At 39.3% G+C, this 19,707-nt stretch overlaps 2 protein-coding genes across 5 annotated transcripts in view; one reads left to right on the plus strand and one right to left on the minus strand.

Moving 5' to 3' along the window:
- Window positions 1-7,255, plus strand: part of ELAPOR2 (endosome-lysosome associated apoptosis and autophagy regulator family member 2) — a 101,560-nt gene extending 94,305 nt beyond the window's left edge. The window contains exons 19-22 of the mRNA XM_051795289.1: window positions 35-161; window positions 898-1,076; window positions 1,804-1,969; window positions 5,204-7,255. Of these exons, the coding sequence (XP_051651249.1) occupies window positions 35-161; window positions 898-1,076; window positions 1,804-1,969; window positions 5,204-5,263 (532 nt within the window). The 3' untranslated portion in view covers window positions 5,264-7,255. The remainder of the gene's footprint in view (window positions 1-34; window positions 162-897; window positions 1,077-1,803; window positions 1,970-5,203) is intronic.
- A 5,617-nt stretch (window positions 7,256-12,872) lies between these two features.
- GRM3 (glutamate metabotropic receptor 3) overlaps window positions 12,873-19,707 on the minus strand; it is a 104,632-nt gene continuing 97,797 nt past the window's right edge. For all 4 annotated transcript variants that reach the window (XM_051795291.1, XM_051795293.1, XM_051795290.1 and 1 more), the window contains 2 exons: window positions 19,065-19,239; window positions 12,873-13,420 (listed from right to left, as the gene is read on the minus strand). In XM_051795291.1, coding sequence (XP_051651251.1) covers window positions 13,347-13,420; window positions 19,065-19,239 — 249 coding nt within the window. In that variant the 3' untranslated portion in view covers window positions 12,873-13,346. The remainder of the gene's footprint in view (window positions 13,421-19,064; window positions 19,240-19,707) is intronic.

A 19,707-nucleotide genomic window follows, 5' to 3' on the forward strand; every position in this document is an offset into this window, starting at 1 on the left:
AATAACTGATCACTAGGCTTTGTTCTCCTCCCAGCTCATGCCCTGCGGGCACCTGCGATGGATGCACTTTCTACTTTGTTTGGGAAAGTGCAGAAGCTTGTCCTCTCTGCACAGAGCAAGACTACCACGAGATTGAGGGAGCCTGCAAAAAAGGATTTCAGGTACAGGACCCATATCTCCAGATGGGTTTATTTGGGTATAACTCAGACTCTTGTTGAAATTTGATGGGCAGACTGATATGTAAGTACAGGCAGAGTCCAGGCTCTGAGCTGTCTGGATGCAACCACATTGGGGTGCTGTGTTGAGACTCAGGAATGTTTGTGCCAATGGCAGTGTGGTTCCTGGAGTAGACCTGGCTTGTCCTGACCAATTGTGTGAGTAAGGATGTGAACTCTCTATGCATTCATAGATGCAGGCAAGTTATTTGTGAAGAATGGAGTTCCCAAATGCGTCCAATTCTCAGTAGCCATAAACACCAAGGGCAAGCTAGGAAAGGATTGGGAATTTCAGTTTATAAATTCATCCTACCTTGCTTGCAATATTTTTGCTGCTGCCTTCTCTAGTCAAACGTTAGGAAGTCCCTCCACAGGTTCAAACTATCCTGTTGGTCAGCAGCTCCAATGCAGGCACAACTCATTCCCAATAGCTGTCCAACCCATATTGTGTCACATGAAGAACTATACAGAAGAGGAAATCCTTTTGCCATGCCTGAACCTTCAGGCACAAATAAGGGGATGACTGATTAGACAATAAAACTTCAGTGAGAGTCTGGCTTTCACTGAAAAGTTATCTAACCTTTCTACTTCAGAACAGCTTGTTTTCTGCAACTCTAAGTAGTTCTCTCTTTTCCTACAAGCACCTCACTTTTTTTTTTTTTTTTTGTTTTCTGTTTGAAAGGAAACCTTGTATGTATGGAATGAACCAAAGCATTGCATTAAAGGGGTTTCCTTACCAGAAAAAAAGACCAGCACTTGTGAAACAGTAGATTTTTGGCTTAAAGTTGGAGCTGGTGTTGGTGCTTTCACAGCTGTTCTGCTCATAGCCTTGACCTGCTATTTTTGGAAGAAGAACCAGAAGTAAGTACTGCAAATTGTGTTCCATATAAAAGTAAGCTGAAAGCTTGATGGAGTGAACAGAAAGACTTTCCTGGATCTGACCTTACGACAGTGTTGATGACAAGTACTGTGTTGATTCAGGGTTTATACATCATGGATCCTTGTTTATACATCAAGTTGATGTTTCTTCTACCAACAGTGTCTGTGAAAAATTCTGGTGAGGAAAGTATAGAAAAGCCACAGTAATTTTTTATGACATAATTTCCCAATAGGAACTAACTATATTTTTAACTTCTGAGAGTTTGAAGTTGACCTTAGATTCTGAAGCAACGTGGATTTTTCAAGGTCTAAATACCAAAAAAGATATCTTTAGTCTAATTAGCCCCTTTCAGGTGGGTTAAAATAAGGTTATTGACTGTATATTTCTTAGTTCTACTTTGGTTGTTGCCCCAACCAGCACACAGGTCGCACCTCTTCATGCCCAAAGCCCTCTTGACCTACTTGTGGTCTTTTGGGAAAACATGTTTCTTTTATAAGGATGGAGGACTAATCTGGGGAGCAAGAGTTTGCTGTATTGTTAATACTATTTTGGTTATTATATATTTTTAGTAATTGAAAAGGATCTAATTTCCAGTAAATACCTCAGAAATGACTATGTGGGAGGACTGGTAGATAACCTGAATTACAAAAACCTTGAGTATGGGACATTTGTAAAAAAATCTATGCCTGTCTGGCTTTATATCTTCAGGCTGGAGTATAAATATTCCAAATTAGTGATGACAACGAACTCAAAAGAGTGCGAACTGCCAGCTGCTGACAGCTGTGCTATAATGGAAGGGGAAGATAATGAAGAAGAAATAGTATATTCAAATAAGCAGTCACTGCTGGGCAAGCTCAAGTCCTTGGCAACAAAGGTGAGTAGTATTTGCTAATATTAATACTAAAAATAATTATTACATATATTTTTTACTGGATGTAATGAGTCTGTGATGTTAATTTGCACAGCAGTGCAGCCTCCCCCACACATTTCATCCAATCCATAATGATCTGCTGAGATCCACAGTCTGGATAAAGTTAAGAAATGCTGCAGGGTATTGAGTAAATGCTTCTTCCTCCATAGAGAGATTTTAGTAGCATTTTTTATTGTATGGGTGATACCTGAAAAGAGCAGTTAATGGTGGAGAGAACCTCTCTGCCCAGAGTCCTACCAGACGCCCCCATTGCTGAGGCAAACACAGCTATCAGAGAGAGTAAAAATTAACATTGGGAACAGAGCCACCGGCCAGCTCTTGCAGCTCACCTGGGTTTCCTTCATAGCTGACTCGAGAACCATTATTTTGGGTGGGATTCAGCTAAAGAGGAGGCATCAGATTCAACCTGTTGCCCAATACAGCAACTTCCTCCAGTCCAGTGGGAAGCAAAACCAAAAAGCACTTTTTTTCTGTTGCACATGTGATGTGGATTGTTGCATGTCTGAATTGATAGCACAAAAGTTTTTGGTGTCCTTTGAACATTTCTGAGAAGAGCAACAGAAGACCATCATGGTAGATACCATAAGCACTTTGGTGTTTGTTCCAAATGCCTTGAATTCTGTGCTATAGGAAAGGTAGTGTTGTCTTTAAGGGAGTCCAGCTGAGGCATCTAATATAATCAGGATGAAGGTGAATGAAATTTTCCCTTTCAAAGAGTTTTGTTGAAGTGAGTTTTTTAGGAAAGTTTCTTAAAAGGAAGAACTTTCATAGGAAGGTTCTCCTAAAAGATCATCACAAAAACAAATTTTAAAACATCACACTTTTTTATTGTCCAAATAATATTTCAGAATGTTAAATTTTAGATCTTTTCTTGTATTCCTTGTTTTTCTTTCTGTGATTGAGTGCAACGTAATTAAAACTTGTGTTCTACCTTTCTTTTCCCTTATTGTCTTCTCTTAATTCTTCTACTTTTTTTGTTATACTTGTGTCCACTTCCCACTCTACCTTCTCCCCAGATATCCCTCCTAGGAGAAGTTACCATTGCACAAATAATATGCAGAACTTCCCCTTGACCCTAGTCTGGCTATTTGTCTTGCAAAATCAATATTGTTCCTTGTAGAAAGGGGCAGAAATTCAATATTAAATCTTAATTCAATATTGAGAATATTGAAAATGTAAATAAAATCAAATCACATCAAATTTTCTGGTGATGTTGCAAAAATAAAAGTTGATTCCATTTTGAATCCTACAGGCACTAACTTTGAAATACTGATGTTGGTTTTTTGTCCATGAAGTGTCTTGGCTGGCTGTGGCTTAGCATAGTGAGCAGTGCTGCTGGCGAGGATCATGTTTTGTGGTACTCCTGATAAGTGCAAAAACTTTGCTGACTCTATTTGCAACACCACTGACTGGCTCACACCTGGTTTAGATTAGATATTGTTAGATATTATAATATTCTTTATATTTATAAATTCTTTACTATGAGGGTGATGAGACACTGGCACAGGCTGCCAAGAGAAGCTCTGGCAGGCCCAGACAAGACGTGGCCCCATCCCTGGAAGTGTTCAAGGCCAGGCTGGATGCAGATTTGAGCAATCTGTTCTAGTGGAAGGTGTCCCAGCCCATGGCAGGAAGGTTGGAACGAGATGATCTTTAAGGTCCCTTCCAATCCAAACCATTCTGTGATTCTATGAGAAGTGGGTTTTTTTCCTTTTTAAGGTAAGCTTTATTATTTCAGTACTCAGACAACTTGAAAGCCTATTTGGAGTTGCTTAATGTTCCTATATCCATTGTAGGAATCTTCCTGAGTATTCTCTCCTTTTTAAACAAGCCTGTCAGATATTTCAAGCTTGTTCCTTTTTTACTGCTAGATAATCATAACTGGCAAACTCAGCTTCCAGTACCTCATTAGGTTACTGAACTCTGTATCCTGTATGCCTGCAGATAACATGAATTTAATATATATTTATTGAAAATAAATGTTATAGGCATCAGTTTTCATTTATGCAAAAGATGAGGAAATTCATCTCCTGCTACATATGCACGTCAAATATGGAAAAAATACATGGAGGAAAACAGGAGAAAAAAGGAGAAATGTAAAATGAGAGATAAAGAAAAATCTGCAGTATCCTAATTCTGTGTTCATGCTTCAGCATTTCTGCCAGCATGTCATGAAGGTATTAGTTGTTTTGAGTACCCAAGGAATTCAGGACTAGGCCTGTAATATAGAAAGAGATGACTTATTTTTAATAAGAATATAGAAGCTAAAGAAATAGAAACCTGTTTCAGACTGGAGGCTGTTCTAGTTCCATCTGTTGCCTCCAGCATAACAATACCAGGTTCTTCAGAACACATTCTCTGCAGTAGACTAGCATAGGACAATTTCTCCCCTTCTTTCTCACCTCTGCGTTAGGCTGTCCTGATCTGACTGAGATGGCTTTAAAAATCAGATTATTAAGTTAGCTGAGCATAGTTTCCAAACTATTTGTGCACGTGAACATGTGTAAAAAGCAGGCACACGAAGCAAGAACCAGCATTTTCTAGTGAGTACTTTTATTAGGACTCCTTCATTCATTGCTTCTGCCTGGACCCTTGGGTTGGTCACACACGCAGTAACGTGTATGTCCACATTTCTCACCCTGATGTCTGCTGACCAGATGGCCTAGGCTGTCACCCAGCAAATGGAAACTCAACCCTGATTTTTAAGATGGCAGAGGACTTGTAGACTCTTTTTGTCCTGTGGGTCTCCCAGAGGAGGAGTTACGGTTGGAATCCAAGGGCAAGGCAGTGGTGTTCACAGTCACAGATTTTGTTCCAAATATTTTATTCATTGTAGGAAACACATTAATAAGTGATAATAACCATAGAGACGATTATCTTGCAATTCCCCAACTCTAACTACCTGCCCTATACTATGAGTATGAAATGTAAACTTTCCCTGTACCCTCTAAAATAAGTACTATGAACAATATCTATAGCATAATTTTATTAGGTTTGCAAGTTTTTTACAGAATTAGTAATGTTATTAAATATTAAAGGATCAAACTATACACTTAATAACTGTGGTAAAAATAAAGTGAAGTTTTTGGCAAAGGATATTGAGGGAAGTGACTATGGTAACTGCTGGTGAGAATTTGAGGAATCCAAGTTGATGAGAACCTGTCTTTTCTATTGCAGGAAAAGGAAGACAATTTTGAATCTGTTCAGCTGAAATCTTCAAGATCCCAAAATATATGAAGAATTAATGCTGCCTTCAGAGAAACAAACCTAATTTCTATTTTTACAGGACCATATTTTAAACATATTCTGGCACACATTGTAATGGTGATCTTGGTGAGAAATGCTTAGCCATTTAGGAAGAAAGAAGAAAGGAAGCAAACCAGAAAATTGGATTGCCTTACCATGTGATCGAGTACCTTGCCAAAAAAAGAAAGCAGATGCTTGGATTCCATACTGGGAATGAAATTCAACTCAGGAAGAGATACACATACTGCAAATAACATGAATTTTTTGCATTCACCTGGGCATTGCTCAGGCATGCCATGTGATTTATAGATACCTTTCATTTCCTCTCACTCCTTCTACGCATATTCCCAAGATACGATTTTCAGAGAGGCCTGCAACCTCCAGCTAGTTGCTTACTAGCATAATTATGAGTCTCTCTCAAAATCAGAATTGGGAATGGTACTCAGAATGAGCCTCAGGTGAATTTTGAACTTTGGAAAATACTTTTGGTCTGTTGCTTTGAAGGTCTAGATGATCTATGTTGACCTTTGTTACAAGAGGAATGGTGTTGCACCTGCGAGTTGAACCCATTCTGATGCCTAAGTTATGGCCATCAGGGTTGGGGTAAAACCCAGTGCTATTAAATTTAAGTGTATTAACTGCTGTCGTATGAACTGTAGGTCTGGGCCCATGGCTTTACAGGCAGTAGCAGGTTCAAACTCCGTAAAGAGAAGTGAAGTGGTACCTACGGTGCAAATTGCACTTATCCCTCTCTGTGAAAGCTTGGCCTTTTGGCAGATTCAGTGTCCTCCCTTGGGCTGCACATATGGGTTGTGAACCAACAAATCCTGAACTCTGGAGGTACAGCAAGAGTCTCTACTTTCGGAAATCAGAGATCAGCTTTGTCAGTTGGGAGGCTTAGTAGAGATACTCAGCCACCTTTACTCCTGGACCCACGCAAGGAGGAGGATGGATGCCCAGCAGAGCTGAGCATGGGTCATGTACTTGCCCAGCCTAGCCAGTAAATTCTTTCTGCTGTCAGTGCAAGTACCAGCTTTGGAAGAAGGGCACAAAAGGGTGCCTTGAAAGCTGGAGGCTAGGTGGACTTTTTCATAAAATCAGCCACATTATAAGCATGTGACCTTCATGACATCCACAGTAACAATTTCCTGAAATTCCCATTGAGATCGAACTCAAAGGAATCTGAAACTTAGGCAAAAAAATATTTGAGTAAAATTATGCAAGACTTGTATAGAGCCAGGAGAAAATGAAGAACGATTCTTATATTGACCTCTGGTCAGACTCATATTTCCATTACAGCAAATTTATGTGAATTGTGGAATGCATCAAAACTAGAAAAGACACATGGGCAGAAATGGTCTTTTTACTACAAGGGATATAGATTTTTGATTTTATATGACTGAGATAGATCTATCAATAAAAAATGGCCCACTTTTAAGTAAAATTTAAATTAAACTGAATTTTCTGCACTCTAAATATTTTATTATACTATAGATGTGGACAAAAATTTTATGAAGTTTAGATTTTTTTTTTCGTTAGGAAAAATTCAGCTCAGTTATTTTATAGTTCCAGTCAAAGAACACACGCTTTACTCTTTTGATGGGAGATACTTCAGCCATCCTAAATGAAGTGGTGCACATTTTCTGTTGGTCTTGAAAAGGCACTTCACTTTCCCAAAAAAGATTTTTATGGGGTATTGTTGAATGTATATTAAATACACATTCCTTTTTGTATATTTTGTACCATTGCACACTTATTATTGTACATTGTATTTGTTGTCATGATGTCATTTATGTATGGTTGTCAAAGATGATATGCTCACAGAGTAAATGGTTATGGCTTTGGGATTTCAATTCTTGGATCTTTTATGATGAGGGTTTTTATGTTGTTGATTTTTATTCAAGTGTGTTGTAGCATCAAAGATATATATCTGATGGACATTCATAAAATAAAGTGAAAATATATTTGAAATTTTGGACTTGAGATGTTTGGTGGCACTGCAGCCTTTCCTGAACATTGCAGATCTGCAGTGATGGGTAAAGCTTTTCACTGCCATCAAATTGCATCTGTCTATATCTCCTTTAATTTTTTCCCTTCTCTGTCCATATGTTTTCTAAGCCAAAATGACAATTCATTCTCCAGAACACCACTTCTTTTTTCATCACTGCACCTATATCCCTGTAATGCAAAAAATGCCTTAATTTTTATGAACTATATTTAATTTGACTTAATACCACACAGTGTTAGTTTGGTTTCCTTTTCTTTCCATTTTATTTTCCAAATAAAATACAGTGGATTTTTTTGTCAGATGTGACAGACTTTGCTGTATGACTCTTCTCAGCTCTCCTTCCAAATGGTTTGTCATGATATTGAATATTCTCCCAGGCAATCTAATATTGTATCTGGTGCAGTGCTAACATAGTGGGATGCAAAACAATACTGTAGACTTTATTTACCTTTAAATAAGAAAATTGCGTTTCCCAATCATTAAGCAGGTGTAAACTGACATATTTTATCTGACTTCTGCTATTCTTTTCTTTCTGTTAAAGTTGTAGTAGAGAGGAGAAGTTTCCATTTTCCTATAAAAGATGAATTTTAGAAGCCTTTAACACTTCATTAAAAAATCAGTTGTCTGTGACCTCTTCTATTACTCTGCCCAAATATACTTACAACAACGTCCCCCTCTTCTCCCACATGGAATCACATCAGAAATTGTTATTTGATGCCATAAAACAATGTGAATCAGTCTGTTAAGTGTTCACTTGATTAAACGGAATGCATTTTATTGCTGCATTTGCATGCTTTTCTTTGAAATCTGGAGTCAAACAACTGAATCTCTTTGAGGATTAAGCCCATTTTAGTGCTTTCTCTGTGTAAGTTATTGGCAAATTAGCAGAATGTTATTGTCTCAGATTTGGCAGTGCTTGCATGGGGGGAAATGAGCAAATAATGGATTCTAGCCTGGCTCTGATTATGTTGGTTGACATTTGTAATATATAATACGATTGATTAAGGTTTGGGGGAAATTAAGTGTCTTAGAGCCACAGTGGGAAGTAACTGAATAGCTTCAATGATCTGTCATCTTTGTTCAAAGAAAGGATTTGTCTCTTTGGTCTTGAAAAATGGGTTCAGGGATTCTTTGTTAGTTAAGGGGAAGGTTTACAGTTTTTGTCCTGTCAGAGCCAGTATTATGCATAAAATCAAGATACTTAATTATAATCAGATAGCAGCAGGTGTTGCCATTTAGGAGCCAGTGGTTGTTGACTTTTGTCCAGCAGTGGCCAACATAAATGCTTCAGTGTAAGAGTAGAAGCAGCTACAGTTGGTGCTGACACACAAAGGGGATGACATTTTCTCCTTAGCAAGGAATGCTGCTGGTTGTTGGTCCATATCATGAAACATGACTTAATATAGCAATTCTAGATAATGTAACAGGGAATGATCACAGAATCACAGGATGTTTTGAGTTGGAAGGGACCTTTAAGGTGTTCTAGTTCCAATCCTCCTGCCATGGGCTAGGACACCTTCTATGAGACCAGATTGCTTAAAGTCCCATCCAGCCTGGCCTTGAACACTTCCAGGGATGAGGCATCCACAGCTTCTCCAGGAAACCCACCCCAGTCCCTCACTACTCTCATACTGAAGTATTCTTCCTAAAATCTAATCTAAATACGTCCTATTTTACTTTAAAACAATTCCCCCTTGTGCTATTACTGCCTGCCCACGTAAAATGTTGCCTTTTTATGAACCCCCTTTAGGTACTGGAAGGCTGCAGTGAGGTGTCTCCAGAGCTTTCTCTTCTCAATGACAGCCTTAAGAGAACTCTTGTGAAGTTCTGCTTATCTTTGGTGGTGTTCTGTCTTAGTCTTTCCCCTTGTGTACTTCTTTCACTGAATACCCTTGTTTTTATTTCTTGTGGAAGACTAGTGAACTGTGCTGCTTTGGAAAGCATGTAAGGAGGCAGGAACAGAAATAAAAGGAGGTCAGGCTTATCGTGGTGCCACAATGTACAGTGACATCCCTGGCTAGATGTGCCCACACTGAATACATGCAGCAGGAAGGAGGGAAACACAAGATCAGTTGATCATAAACTGTCACTGTCTTTTGGTTATTCCTCTGGATCTGTAGAGTGGGATCTCATCAGGAAGAATTCTCTAAGGTCCCATGTACTGTGAGGCTGGTCCTGTAACTGCATCTAAAAGCCAAAGCAAAGCTATGTCATGTGTATTTGCTACCCCATCCTCTTCTTATTGCAAAACCAGCCCAACCTGGCCCTGGCCTTTTTTCTTCTTGTAGTCACAATGCTCAGTTTTTGTCTATGTTTATGTTGCTGAAAAGCTTTGAGGTGGCTCTGGATAAGCAGCTTCTGCCTTTTGTCTTGGAGACTGCAAGCATTAATGAACAAGCAATGGCATCATGGACATCAGACTGCATTTAGTGATGAGTTAAGTGTTTGTTTTGGTCTCCCTTACTCTAATTTTGGATTGCAGTGTAAACCTCTTTAACCAGAGCCAAAATTTCTGGGTGGAGTCAGTATATTTTGGACATTTTTTTGCTGATTTTTGGGATTTGTTCTGTTCAGGTGGAACATGATTTTTTTAAAATAGGTTTTGATTTTTAAATTTGAAAAAACAATTCATTTTGAAATTGTTTTGGCTATAACTGAAACTAGTTGTGTTAAATTAATTCAGGAAAAACAATCACTTGAAGACAAAATAAAATGTTTTGATTTTTTAGAGTACACTTTGGTTTTGTTTTCAAACTTCGTTAAAGACTTAGAAAACAAAGACCTCTCCAAAAAAACCCCCACAAAACCCCACACTAAAACAACACACCCAAAACCAAGAACAGAGACAAAACCCTACAAACCTTGTTTACTTCAGACTGACCTGCAATGATTTTTTTGAGTTTTATTTTTCTATTCTGCCAATATATACAAAGTGCTCAGTTTTTCCACAAACCTTTCTGTGCCTGTGATTTGTATCGGAGAGCTGAGGAACTTGGAGTTATGGCTCCTGAATAAAAAACTAGTTTTCTTCAGCCTCCAGTAAGGCACTGTAAGGCAAGGTTAAGGCTTGCTCTCATCCACAGCATTGCCTCTGCTTTCAGCATTTCACCCTGAGTGTGCAGGGCTCAGAGCAGTGTGATGACTCTCAAGGCTCTCAGCTGAGGTACTTGGGGCTTCCCTCTACCCTCTGCCCTGTGAGGAATTGCTCAAATTTTTTCATGTGATGGGAGCAATAAAGAGCTCAGAAGAGGCTCATACTCTAAACCCAAGTTTTACACAAATGGGAACAAAAACTATAAACTGTTTTAAATAGAGAAACTAAAATAACTATGTGAGAAAATGGCAAAGAAAAAAAATTTTAAATTCCCTTTCTCAAGAGGTTTTCATGACAGTATGGTGTGGAAAGCCCCCGCCAGACTTTGACACTTCCCTTTTCTGATGTGCTGTCTTTTGAAACTGGGTTACTTGAATCATCAGGCAATACCAGATAATCTGCATCCCTGGACATCCAATGGGAAGTAGTGAAAAGCTTTCATGACAAAACCAAACAAAGTACAAGAATGTCAGGAGCATTCAGTGGGGCTGGATCTCCAGAGCTGCATGTTTTGGTTGTTGGGTTTTTTTGCATGAAAAACCCACATGGAAGTGGCTTTCAAGCCAACTAAGTATTTATAACATGTCCAGACACAGACTTTGGGTCGTTTCCTCAATAGTCCTATCAAAATGAATGAAAACTCTAACACAGTACGATCCTCACCTGCTACAAATTAACTTCAGTGGTGACAGTTTAGAGTCTGGGGTTAGAATCATCTGACACAATGCCTTCATTTTCAGTGCAAACTCTGTGATCTGAGCAAGCTGTGCTAGCATTTATTTGGAGAGATTCATCCCTGCCTAAAGTGGCAGAGTGAGATAAACCAGGTGGATTATGCCTGCTTCCCTCCACTGAGTACAAAGGGAGAAAGGGTTGACAATCTCAGATGCAGCTATTTACTTAGTCATTGTAAACAATAAGTGTTAGATGAGGTGTATTTGACCCTGATTGTGGCTTTCCATAAAAATCGAGAAGGAACTCTCATTGTCCTGGGCATTTTTAAGAGCTCCATAAAGATTGGACATCAGCATTATGGTCATATATTCTAACCTTTTGCCACACTGTGAACAGCCTCTTAATCCACAAAAGAGCACACGAAAGTCAAATGAATGTAGCTGCCCACCCTGAGATGCTTTAAGGGGACTTAATTAGGAAAGCAAGACTCCCAACCTGTCCAAACTTGATCCCATGCCCTGCATCAAGGTGGGAAACAAACCTGAAACATCAGACATGTCAGAACTTGTGGAGAGAAAAGAGTTGAATGCAAAGATCTGTATATAATGCAGGCTGATTATATTTTGGGGAAAGTCACAGGGATTTCTATACTGGAGAGCTTCATGATGCAGAGGCTTAAATGGCAGTCTGTGTAGCCAGTCACAGAAGTGTTGACATCAAAAGGTCTTTGCTGGTGGACATGTGGGTATTCAGAAAATATAGGTGTCTATCTATGAATAGGAATTTTAAGACCCTTCATCTTTAACTTTTGCACTCCAAATAGCAGCTACCTCTAGTGCAAGTTCACCCATAAGGACTTGCACCTTTACAGAAATGTGTAAAAACCTCTGCAAGTGCAGGAGAATTGGGCTCCAGAGAACATGTACATCCAATAGTATGTATCTATGGTGTCTGACTTTCAAGCCTTGGTGGTGCTGCCTTTGAAGTCAATGAGAATTTTGCTATTGACCTCAGCTGGAATGAGATCAACAGGAACAAGCCCTTAGGTAAATATGCTCAGACACATTAATCAAAGGTGTGTTTGTTTCCTTAATGACTTTTTGGACCCGTCAGAAGGGAGAATTTCAGTTTGTTTCAATAGAGTGAGGGCAGCTTTAAGAGTGCAGTTATAAAAGCCAGACTTTTAAGGTATTTTGCAATTGTCTAAGTAGGTGGTATGTGTGCCTTGAAGCATTTGGTTTGAATGCAAAGGTCACCCCAGAGATGTGTGTAAATGTCTCCTGGATTTCTCTTTTTTTGACTGTTTTTTGCTCTACCTCTGAGGTGCTCGAATTACCTTTCACACCAGTGTTGTGTGAACAACCTTTGTTTTGGCTGGAGATATAAAACAGTCTTAGCTAATTTTCTGACAGATTTTCTTCCAACCTAATCTAAAATCTCTTTGTTTTTATGTGCTACTAATCTATTGTGTGCATGACAGCATTAAGTTGTGCCAAATGAAAGAACCAGTGATCAAAAACTTGTTGCTAATATCTCATTGAGATGCAATTAGACATTTTTCTTTTGAAAATTATCCTACATTTTAATAACAAAAAGAGAACTTGAGATGCTTTAATAATGTGCATTTTTTTTAAGAGAAGGAATTTCTATTTGACACTGGCAAAGAATTAATTGTAAGCACATATTATGTGCTATGGATTTCATAACACAGGCACAAAGATACCTGTGTACACACGCTCAGACTTTTTATCCTTTTTACCTAACCTGCTCTCTAGAAGAATGTAATGACCTTGAAAGAGGAAGAAATAAAAATGAAACCATGCTGGAAAACTTTTATCTTTTTATTATTGGTGCCTTTACATTAATACTGCTGTTTTGTGCTGAGAAAACCAATCTGTTACACATAAGGTAACTGTAATATACAACATAGAAATGCAGTCTAAGTTAATTACAACAAGGAGCTACAAAAAAAATTCGTAGGAAAGAAGTCACCTAACATTGCAACTGTGCTTGCAACAAATCACTCCCTTACTGCAGGACTATGCACATTGTGAACCATGGTTATTTACATGTCCCTTACGACCGTTAACAACAGAAGGGCTAAAATCAGTCTAAAAAGTTCCAGAACGTCACTATATACTGTACAATCCTCAAAAATAATTTATTACACTGTTTCTAAAAAAAGGTACTAATTTTGCTTTGATTTCTTTTGTTTTCTGGTGTTTTCTGGAGTGCACAACATGTGCAAAATTTTGCCTAACAGTCTAAAAACTCAAGAACTGAACCACGAGCCACAATCACAGAGACGAAGTGGTGGAGTCCAGAACTTCCCTCCCGTTGCAGACGGTGGGTACGTACATACTGGCAGATGCTGAAAGAGAAAGAGAGGGGGAAAATAACTCACTTCAGGACAGCAAAAAATGACAACACACAGGACTAGAATTTATGTTGATCTTGACCATCTCACCCAATTTAGCCTTATGAAAAGTCACTCTGCACGCCTGGGTCAGCAGCAGAGCTGATGGAGGTGCTGCTTGCACCTCTACATGGCAATTCAGACCTGAGGCTGAAGCACCCTCTGGAGAAACCTGATTTCACTTTGCTGACCACTGGGAACACGTAGGGTGATTATGCTTCTACAAGCAGTGTTGGAGTAAAATGCATGTGGGGTTTTTTTTGATGATTCTGCACCAGTGAGTCTCACTTTATAGCACTTTGCATGGTAGTGTGAATTAGTACAGCTAGAGTAGTGCTAAGATATCTCAGTAGAATTAAAATGTGAGTCTTTGGATTGTATTTTGTTGGCAAGAAATACTAAAGTCTGATCCTTTGAACTTTCAGATAATTGGAGTGGACATTTCTGTAAGTAAAATATATGTAACTTTAAATCCACCTCTGCATATTAGAACTCTGTGCTGATCTACATTTTAATTAATAAAAATAAGAATTCTAATTAGATGTTGGATGAAGAGAAGAAATTTTTGAATAACTGAATTTAAAAGCGAGATTATTTCTCACCTAATCCCAGAATAATGTCTGCCTGTGATAGGCTTCATTTCTAGGAGCTCTGGATCAGGATTCAATATGCATCCAGAGATGAGAGCCAGATTCTGATAAACTTGTTTGCATTGTATAACATTTTATACATCAGCTTTACATTGCTCCAGTGATATTAGATGGCAATTGAATCTGAGTACCAGAATCTGCTTCTAAATGTATTTTTATTTTGACTGCAGAATATATTACCCCATTCTGCTAAAGTCTTGTGGATTTTAATTTAAAAGCAAGCTGGTTTGTCCATCTTTGTTAAAATTATTCACTTGGCATCAAGAATGTGTTTTCAGATGCTCTGTGACATCTTTGCTCACAGTACCACAAAGCTGTTTTTTGAAAGATACATTAGGTTAATGGTAACAATGACCCAGAGAAATGTGATGCCTTCATCAAAGAAAACACAAGGCAAGCAATGATTTCGCAAACTCAATCACCCAGTGTAAAAAGCAATTTATTCAGCTGACAAGGGCATGCTCAATCTTTCAGATCTGGTGCTGGCTATGCTCTCAGCTGCAAACTGGTTTTTTAAAGATGATCAGCATTATTTTTAGAACAAATAATTCTTTCTTCAAATTGGCTACTATTTCTAATTCTTTCATTGACTGAACAAATATTTCATTTAAAACAGAACTGCTTTAAAAAGAGAAATTTAAAGCCATCTCTTGGACTAACCTACTAGTCAGAGGGCAGGACATATTCCTGATAAACAGGAGATCCAAGAATGAGCCCCTCTTCTGGATTAGGTGATGGAGTTTGATCTCTCACAACATGAATGTGTGTTTTGAGTCACAGACGTGGAAGCATTGTAGGTAGAAGGCCACAGAGTATCCATGTGTCTGGTTTGTGAAAATTAACTATCAGGTCTTGTGTTCCGTTTTTCACTGGGTATAACATGGCAGCACACTGAGCTGAATTATTTATTATTGTTGTTACTTTTATTTCTACTTTTTGTTGGAAAGCAGAAAAATCAATTCTGTTCAGGAAACCTGATTCAAATCCCTGTCCAACTGCAATATGGCTACAGGCAAAAGCATTTTTTTTCCCATGAACATCAGTCACTTATCCAGTATTTTTTTAGCCTCTGGTTTTTTTCAAAGTCCAACACATTGATGAACATGAATAGCTCAAATACTATGGTAACTGGGTCAGGAGGATATCAAGATTGGACAGAAATATATGGTGGTAGACATGAAAATAGTGGCCTTGCCTTTTGAATTCCCAGGCTTTCTCCACAGCCCATACCCCTCTTGTGCTTTGATGCAGTTATTAACTCTGCTGGGTGGAGTAAAGCGTTCGTACCAAGTGAACCAAGTCTCTCCTGAGACAGTACAAAAGATCTTGCTTTTCATTACAGACCTCAGCAGTGTTAATCGCTGGCCCTACAGGGTTCTGAGTGTCCTGTAGAAGCAGCCAAGAGGTTTCTGAAATATTGCAGGATATGCAAGAGACACTTCACCTTATTTTGCCTTGTGTTGAGACCAAGGGCAAATGCGTGACATCACCAGAAGATGTGATTTGGCTCCAGTTCATGCTTTTGATCTCCTCTTTTCTGGCTGTCTCTCATTTTGCTTAGACCATCCAAGGAAAAGAACCAGAGGTACAACACCAGAGCCAGCACTGCTGTGGTCACCTTGCAGCATTCCTACAGAGCCAGGAATGGGCAGATCCTGACGTGCTGTCAGTGTGTCTCTTAGAATATCTCATAGAATATCCTGAGTTGAAAGGGACCCATAAGGATCATTGAGTCCAGCTGTTGGCTCTGCACAGGACAACTCCAAAAATAACACCATGCGCCTGAGAGTGTTGTCTCCTCTACTCGTGCTCATAACTGGATAACCATGAGTTAATCATATATAAAAGCCATATACCAGGGTTGGTTGGAGCAGGGCTTGAGAAAATAAATTCAGAGAGAAAAAATGAACCAGTCTGGCTATAAACAGTAGTTTCAGTTCTCCTTCTGATCCATCTGGAGGACACCTGGAGCAGCTTAAGTGTGTGTGTAGCTCTCCACGTGGACATAACTTGGAAGAATGATATCTTCTGTGTGTAAAAGCCTAGCCTTAATCATCTAGGCACTTAAAATCATTCCTGAGCTCCCTGGAAAGTTTTACGAGTGCTGAAATCAATAAAATAGGCCTTAAGAAAACTGGGGAAGATCACAATGGGGGAAACACTGCAGGGGAAGCAGAATTTATGCAGCGCCCTCCCAAATGGGAATTTTCAGATTCAAGTAAGTGTGTACATATATACACGTTTCAAAACACGTATACCTAGGTACATACCCTGCCTCTATTCATCTTAAATCTATATTCTTTTTTTAGTCCAGACTTTAGCTATCAAAATAAGTCTCCTTGCTGAGCAGTCAAGTATTCACCTCTGCTTGTTTTCTGCAGAGCGTGTAGCAAAGAAGAGCTGTGTTCAAACGACTGCATGAGGTGCTCAGTTTAACTCTCATGACCACTATCACACCACAGCTTATACAGCTGACCATTTCCTCAGGCTCTCCCTCCACTGTTCAGTTTAGGGATGTCATTGTGGCACACATTTAGAGCTAACACAGACTACCCAAGAGCATCACGAGTGTCGCTTACCTTTTCTCATAGTCTTTGACCAGTTTTCATGGTTCAGGGAACTCTGTTAAGAACTGTTTGTGTGTCACTTGCTGTCCATGACTCACTATGCTCATGGAATTAATTATCAATGGAGTGAAGAGGTGGTGGCAACCCTGAGATGCAATGAACATGGGAGTCCGTGGAAACAGGAAAAACATTGCCCATTCAAACAACTTGGGTACTCCTGACCTCTAGAACTCTGATACTGAATGAGAACTGGCTTTTTAAAGTCACTAGAATGCCCTGGAGCTAATTATTATCAGTCTGATATTAAGAAGTTTCTGAATGATGAAAATACCATCAAGACCAAAATAAAAACAAGCTGACAGCTCCAGGACCAATGACAGGAATATTTTAGACATAGAATAGAATCAATTTGGATGGCAACTTTTTTGGAGCTCTATAAATGACTAAACAGTTAGGAAAAATAATAGAAATTTATTTAAAATAATCTACAAATAAATGGAAGGAAGTAAGGGAAAATTTTTCATCTTGAAAATATTGGAATTTTGATAGAGACTAAATTCTCAGTATTATTTTCCCAAATAATTCTACTAGATGGAAACTACAGGGTTTTTTCCATTTTATGTGATGTACCTTTTAGCTCTAATTCTGTGTCTTTCTATGGTTCAAAAAGTTCAACAAGACATCCCATATTCAATTAAGTGTAGTGAGTGAAAGCACATGACTGGAGCCACCTTTCTAAACAATGAAGCAATAAGAGATTCTAAGTCTGGATTTTTATGCTTTTCTCAATGTTTTAAAGCTATTCACAAACCTGAAAACGCAGGCTTTAATGCAAAGATGTGCACTGAGGATGTCTCTCAGTTGCATGCATGTTTGCATACACACACGTGTTATCCAGTTGTTAAAACAGAAATATCAAATTCCAAAATCCAATCCAGAATCCAGTACAAACTATTTATGAATCAAAATGGTTTCTGACTAAGCTTATTCCATAGCATGACAGTATTAAGAAACTTGGTAAGAGCACTTACACAAAACTCACAAAGGATGAAAATAATCTCATGGGACCAAACTTCTAAGGATTTTGGGAATTCATTGGTCCTTTGGGAGTGTTCAGTACTTTGGGCACATAAGGCCATCTCATTAAATTTTCCAAAACAGCAAATTTGCTGTTAAATTTGCCCTCAAGTGTCAGGGCTGGATGCAGCTCTCACTCTGATGAGATGGAGAACATGTAGAGCCACATGGATGCCCTTTTGTTAAGGGACCCTGAGCATTCACTCACAGTGTGGTTTGGGATGGGAGGGCCAGAGATGGTTGGGATCCCTTTACCTCCTAATCCCTGCCATGGTGATACACAGCAGGATTCCAAGTCACTTCCATGTTCTGTCTGAAATCTGAAGGGCCAAAGGTTTTGAGCCAATTTTGAAATTTAGGTGACACTCAAAAACCTCAGTCTGGGTTGGTGTGAACTTCCTAGCAAGCCTTGTTCTGTGCCCCCCCTTTCCTCCCTTTCTTATTTCCTTCCTCTTTATAATTGCAGTGTGATTTCAATTAGAATTCCAGGGTAGACATGCTGTCCACAGAGCTCTGTGAACAAGGTGCTATGTGCTCCCATTTTTGACTAGTTAAGCTAATTAAGCTAGATTAAAAAAGAAAACCAAAACATAAAAAACCAAAAACCCAAACAAATATACAGATGACCTATTTTTTTTTTTTTTTAAATCCAAAAAAATCTCTGAGCAGCTCACCCAGATAAGGAGCAACAGCCTCAAAACAAAATCACTGCTGTGACTCTGCTTGCAATGAAAAGAGTAAAGATGAAGGAAAGGAGGGAAGCAGAGCAGATGAGCTGTCCTTGCAAAAGAACACTGATTGCTTCCCCTGGCTGTGGCACTAACAAAGGGTACTGATCATGCTCCGCATACAGATGCCATTTATGGCATCCTTTGGATGTGTCTGCTGCAGACTTGGTGCCTTTCCTTATAATGCAGGTGATGAGCCATTGAGACCATGCTGCGTTGTGGCCCAGGTCCTGTCAGCATGTCACTTTGACAGGAATACTCCAAGGCAATCTGTTCCTGTCACAGCTGCCAGGGTGACAGTGAACCACAGGGTCTATTTGCTTTGTGCAGCAGGCTGGAGTCAGAGCCCTCCAAAAACTTTCTGTTGACTTCAGTGAGCTTCAGAGCAGGCTCTGAGCTGACTCCCATGGGAGCGGGATGAATTTTTCTCTCCAAACACATAGAAAGCGATCCTTTCACAGGGTACAAAGTTCAGCCTATAAAGATCTTTCTGTTGCTGGTAAAAGACTCATTTTGCCTTTACCCAAACTCACCACAACCCCACATTCTTATAGAAAATGACAGTTTTGTTACTTACACTGGGAGTAAGTCGTCCCGGTCCCACTGACACTGAACCTGTTGAGATGGAGTCTGTGAGTGACCACGTTCTTCTGGGGCTGGAAAAGGATGATGTGCACCTTGGGTGCAAACAAGCAGCCCAGCACAACGAAACCGCTCAGACTCACTGAGATGCACATGGTGGTGGTTTGCACCTAGGACAGAGTGGGCACAAAGCACTGTGTTTCAGTATGGAAAGCTCTGAAATGCAGAGTACTAGAGACATTATCATACAACAGCAAGAACCATGATCCTGGGGGTTTGCATCCTTTTCTTCCACAATCCTAGGACTGTATGAGTGAGGCGTGTGGTGCTGTGCCTCTGCATATCAGGGGGAGATTGACTGAGTGTGTTCTCCCTCTGTTTAGTACAGAATGGATATTTCTGCACTCTTTCTCTCATACCCTTGATTTCTATCTTGATGAGGGAATCCTTCTGTAATGCCTTTCATGCAATATCTGAACAATGCTAGCTGCAGTGAGAACCAGCTCACACATACTATATGTCACGTGGGTTTATATTAGGTGTCTCATGCAAAGCACCTATCTGAAAACCACTTGAGTCTCCAGCCTCAGTCCTAAGCAGAGAATTTGAGAAATCACTTGTGGAAATCTAGGTGTAAT

This window comes from Manacus candei, unplaced genomic scaffold (genome assembly GCF_025592945.1).
Source record: "Manacus candei isolate 608988 ecotype Guabito, Panama unplaced genomic scaffold, ASM2559294v1 h1tg000042l, whole genome shotgun sequence".
NCBI lineage: Eukaryota > Metazoa > Chordata > Aves > Passeriformes > Pipridae > Manacus > Manacus candei.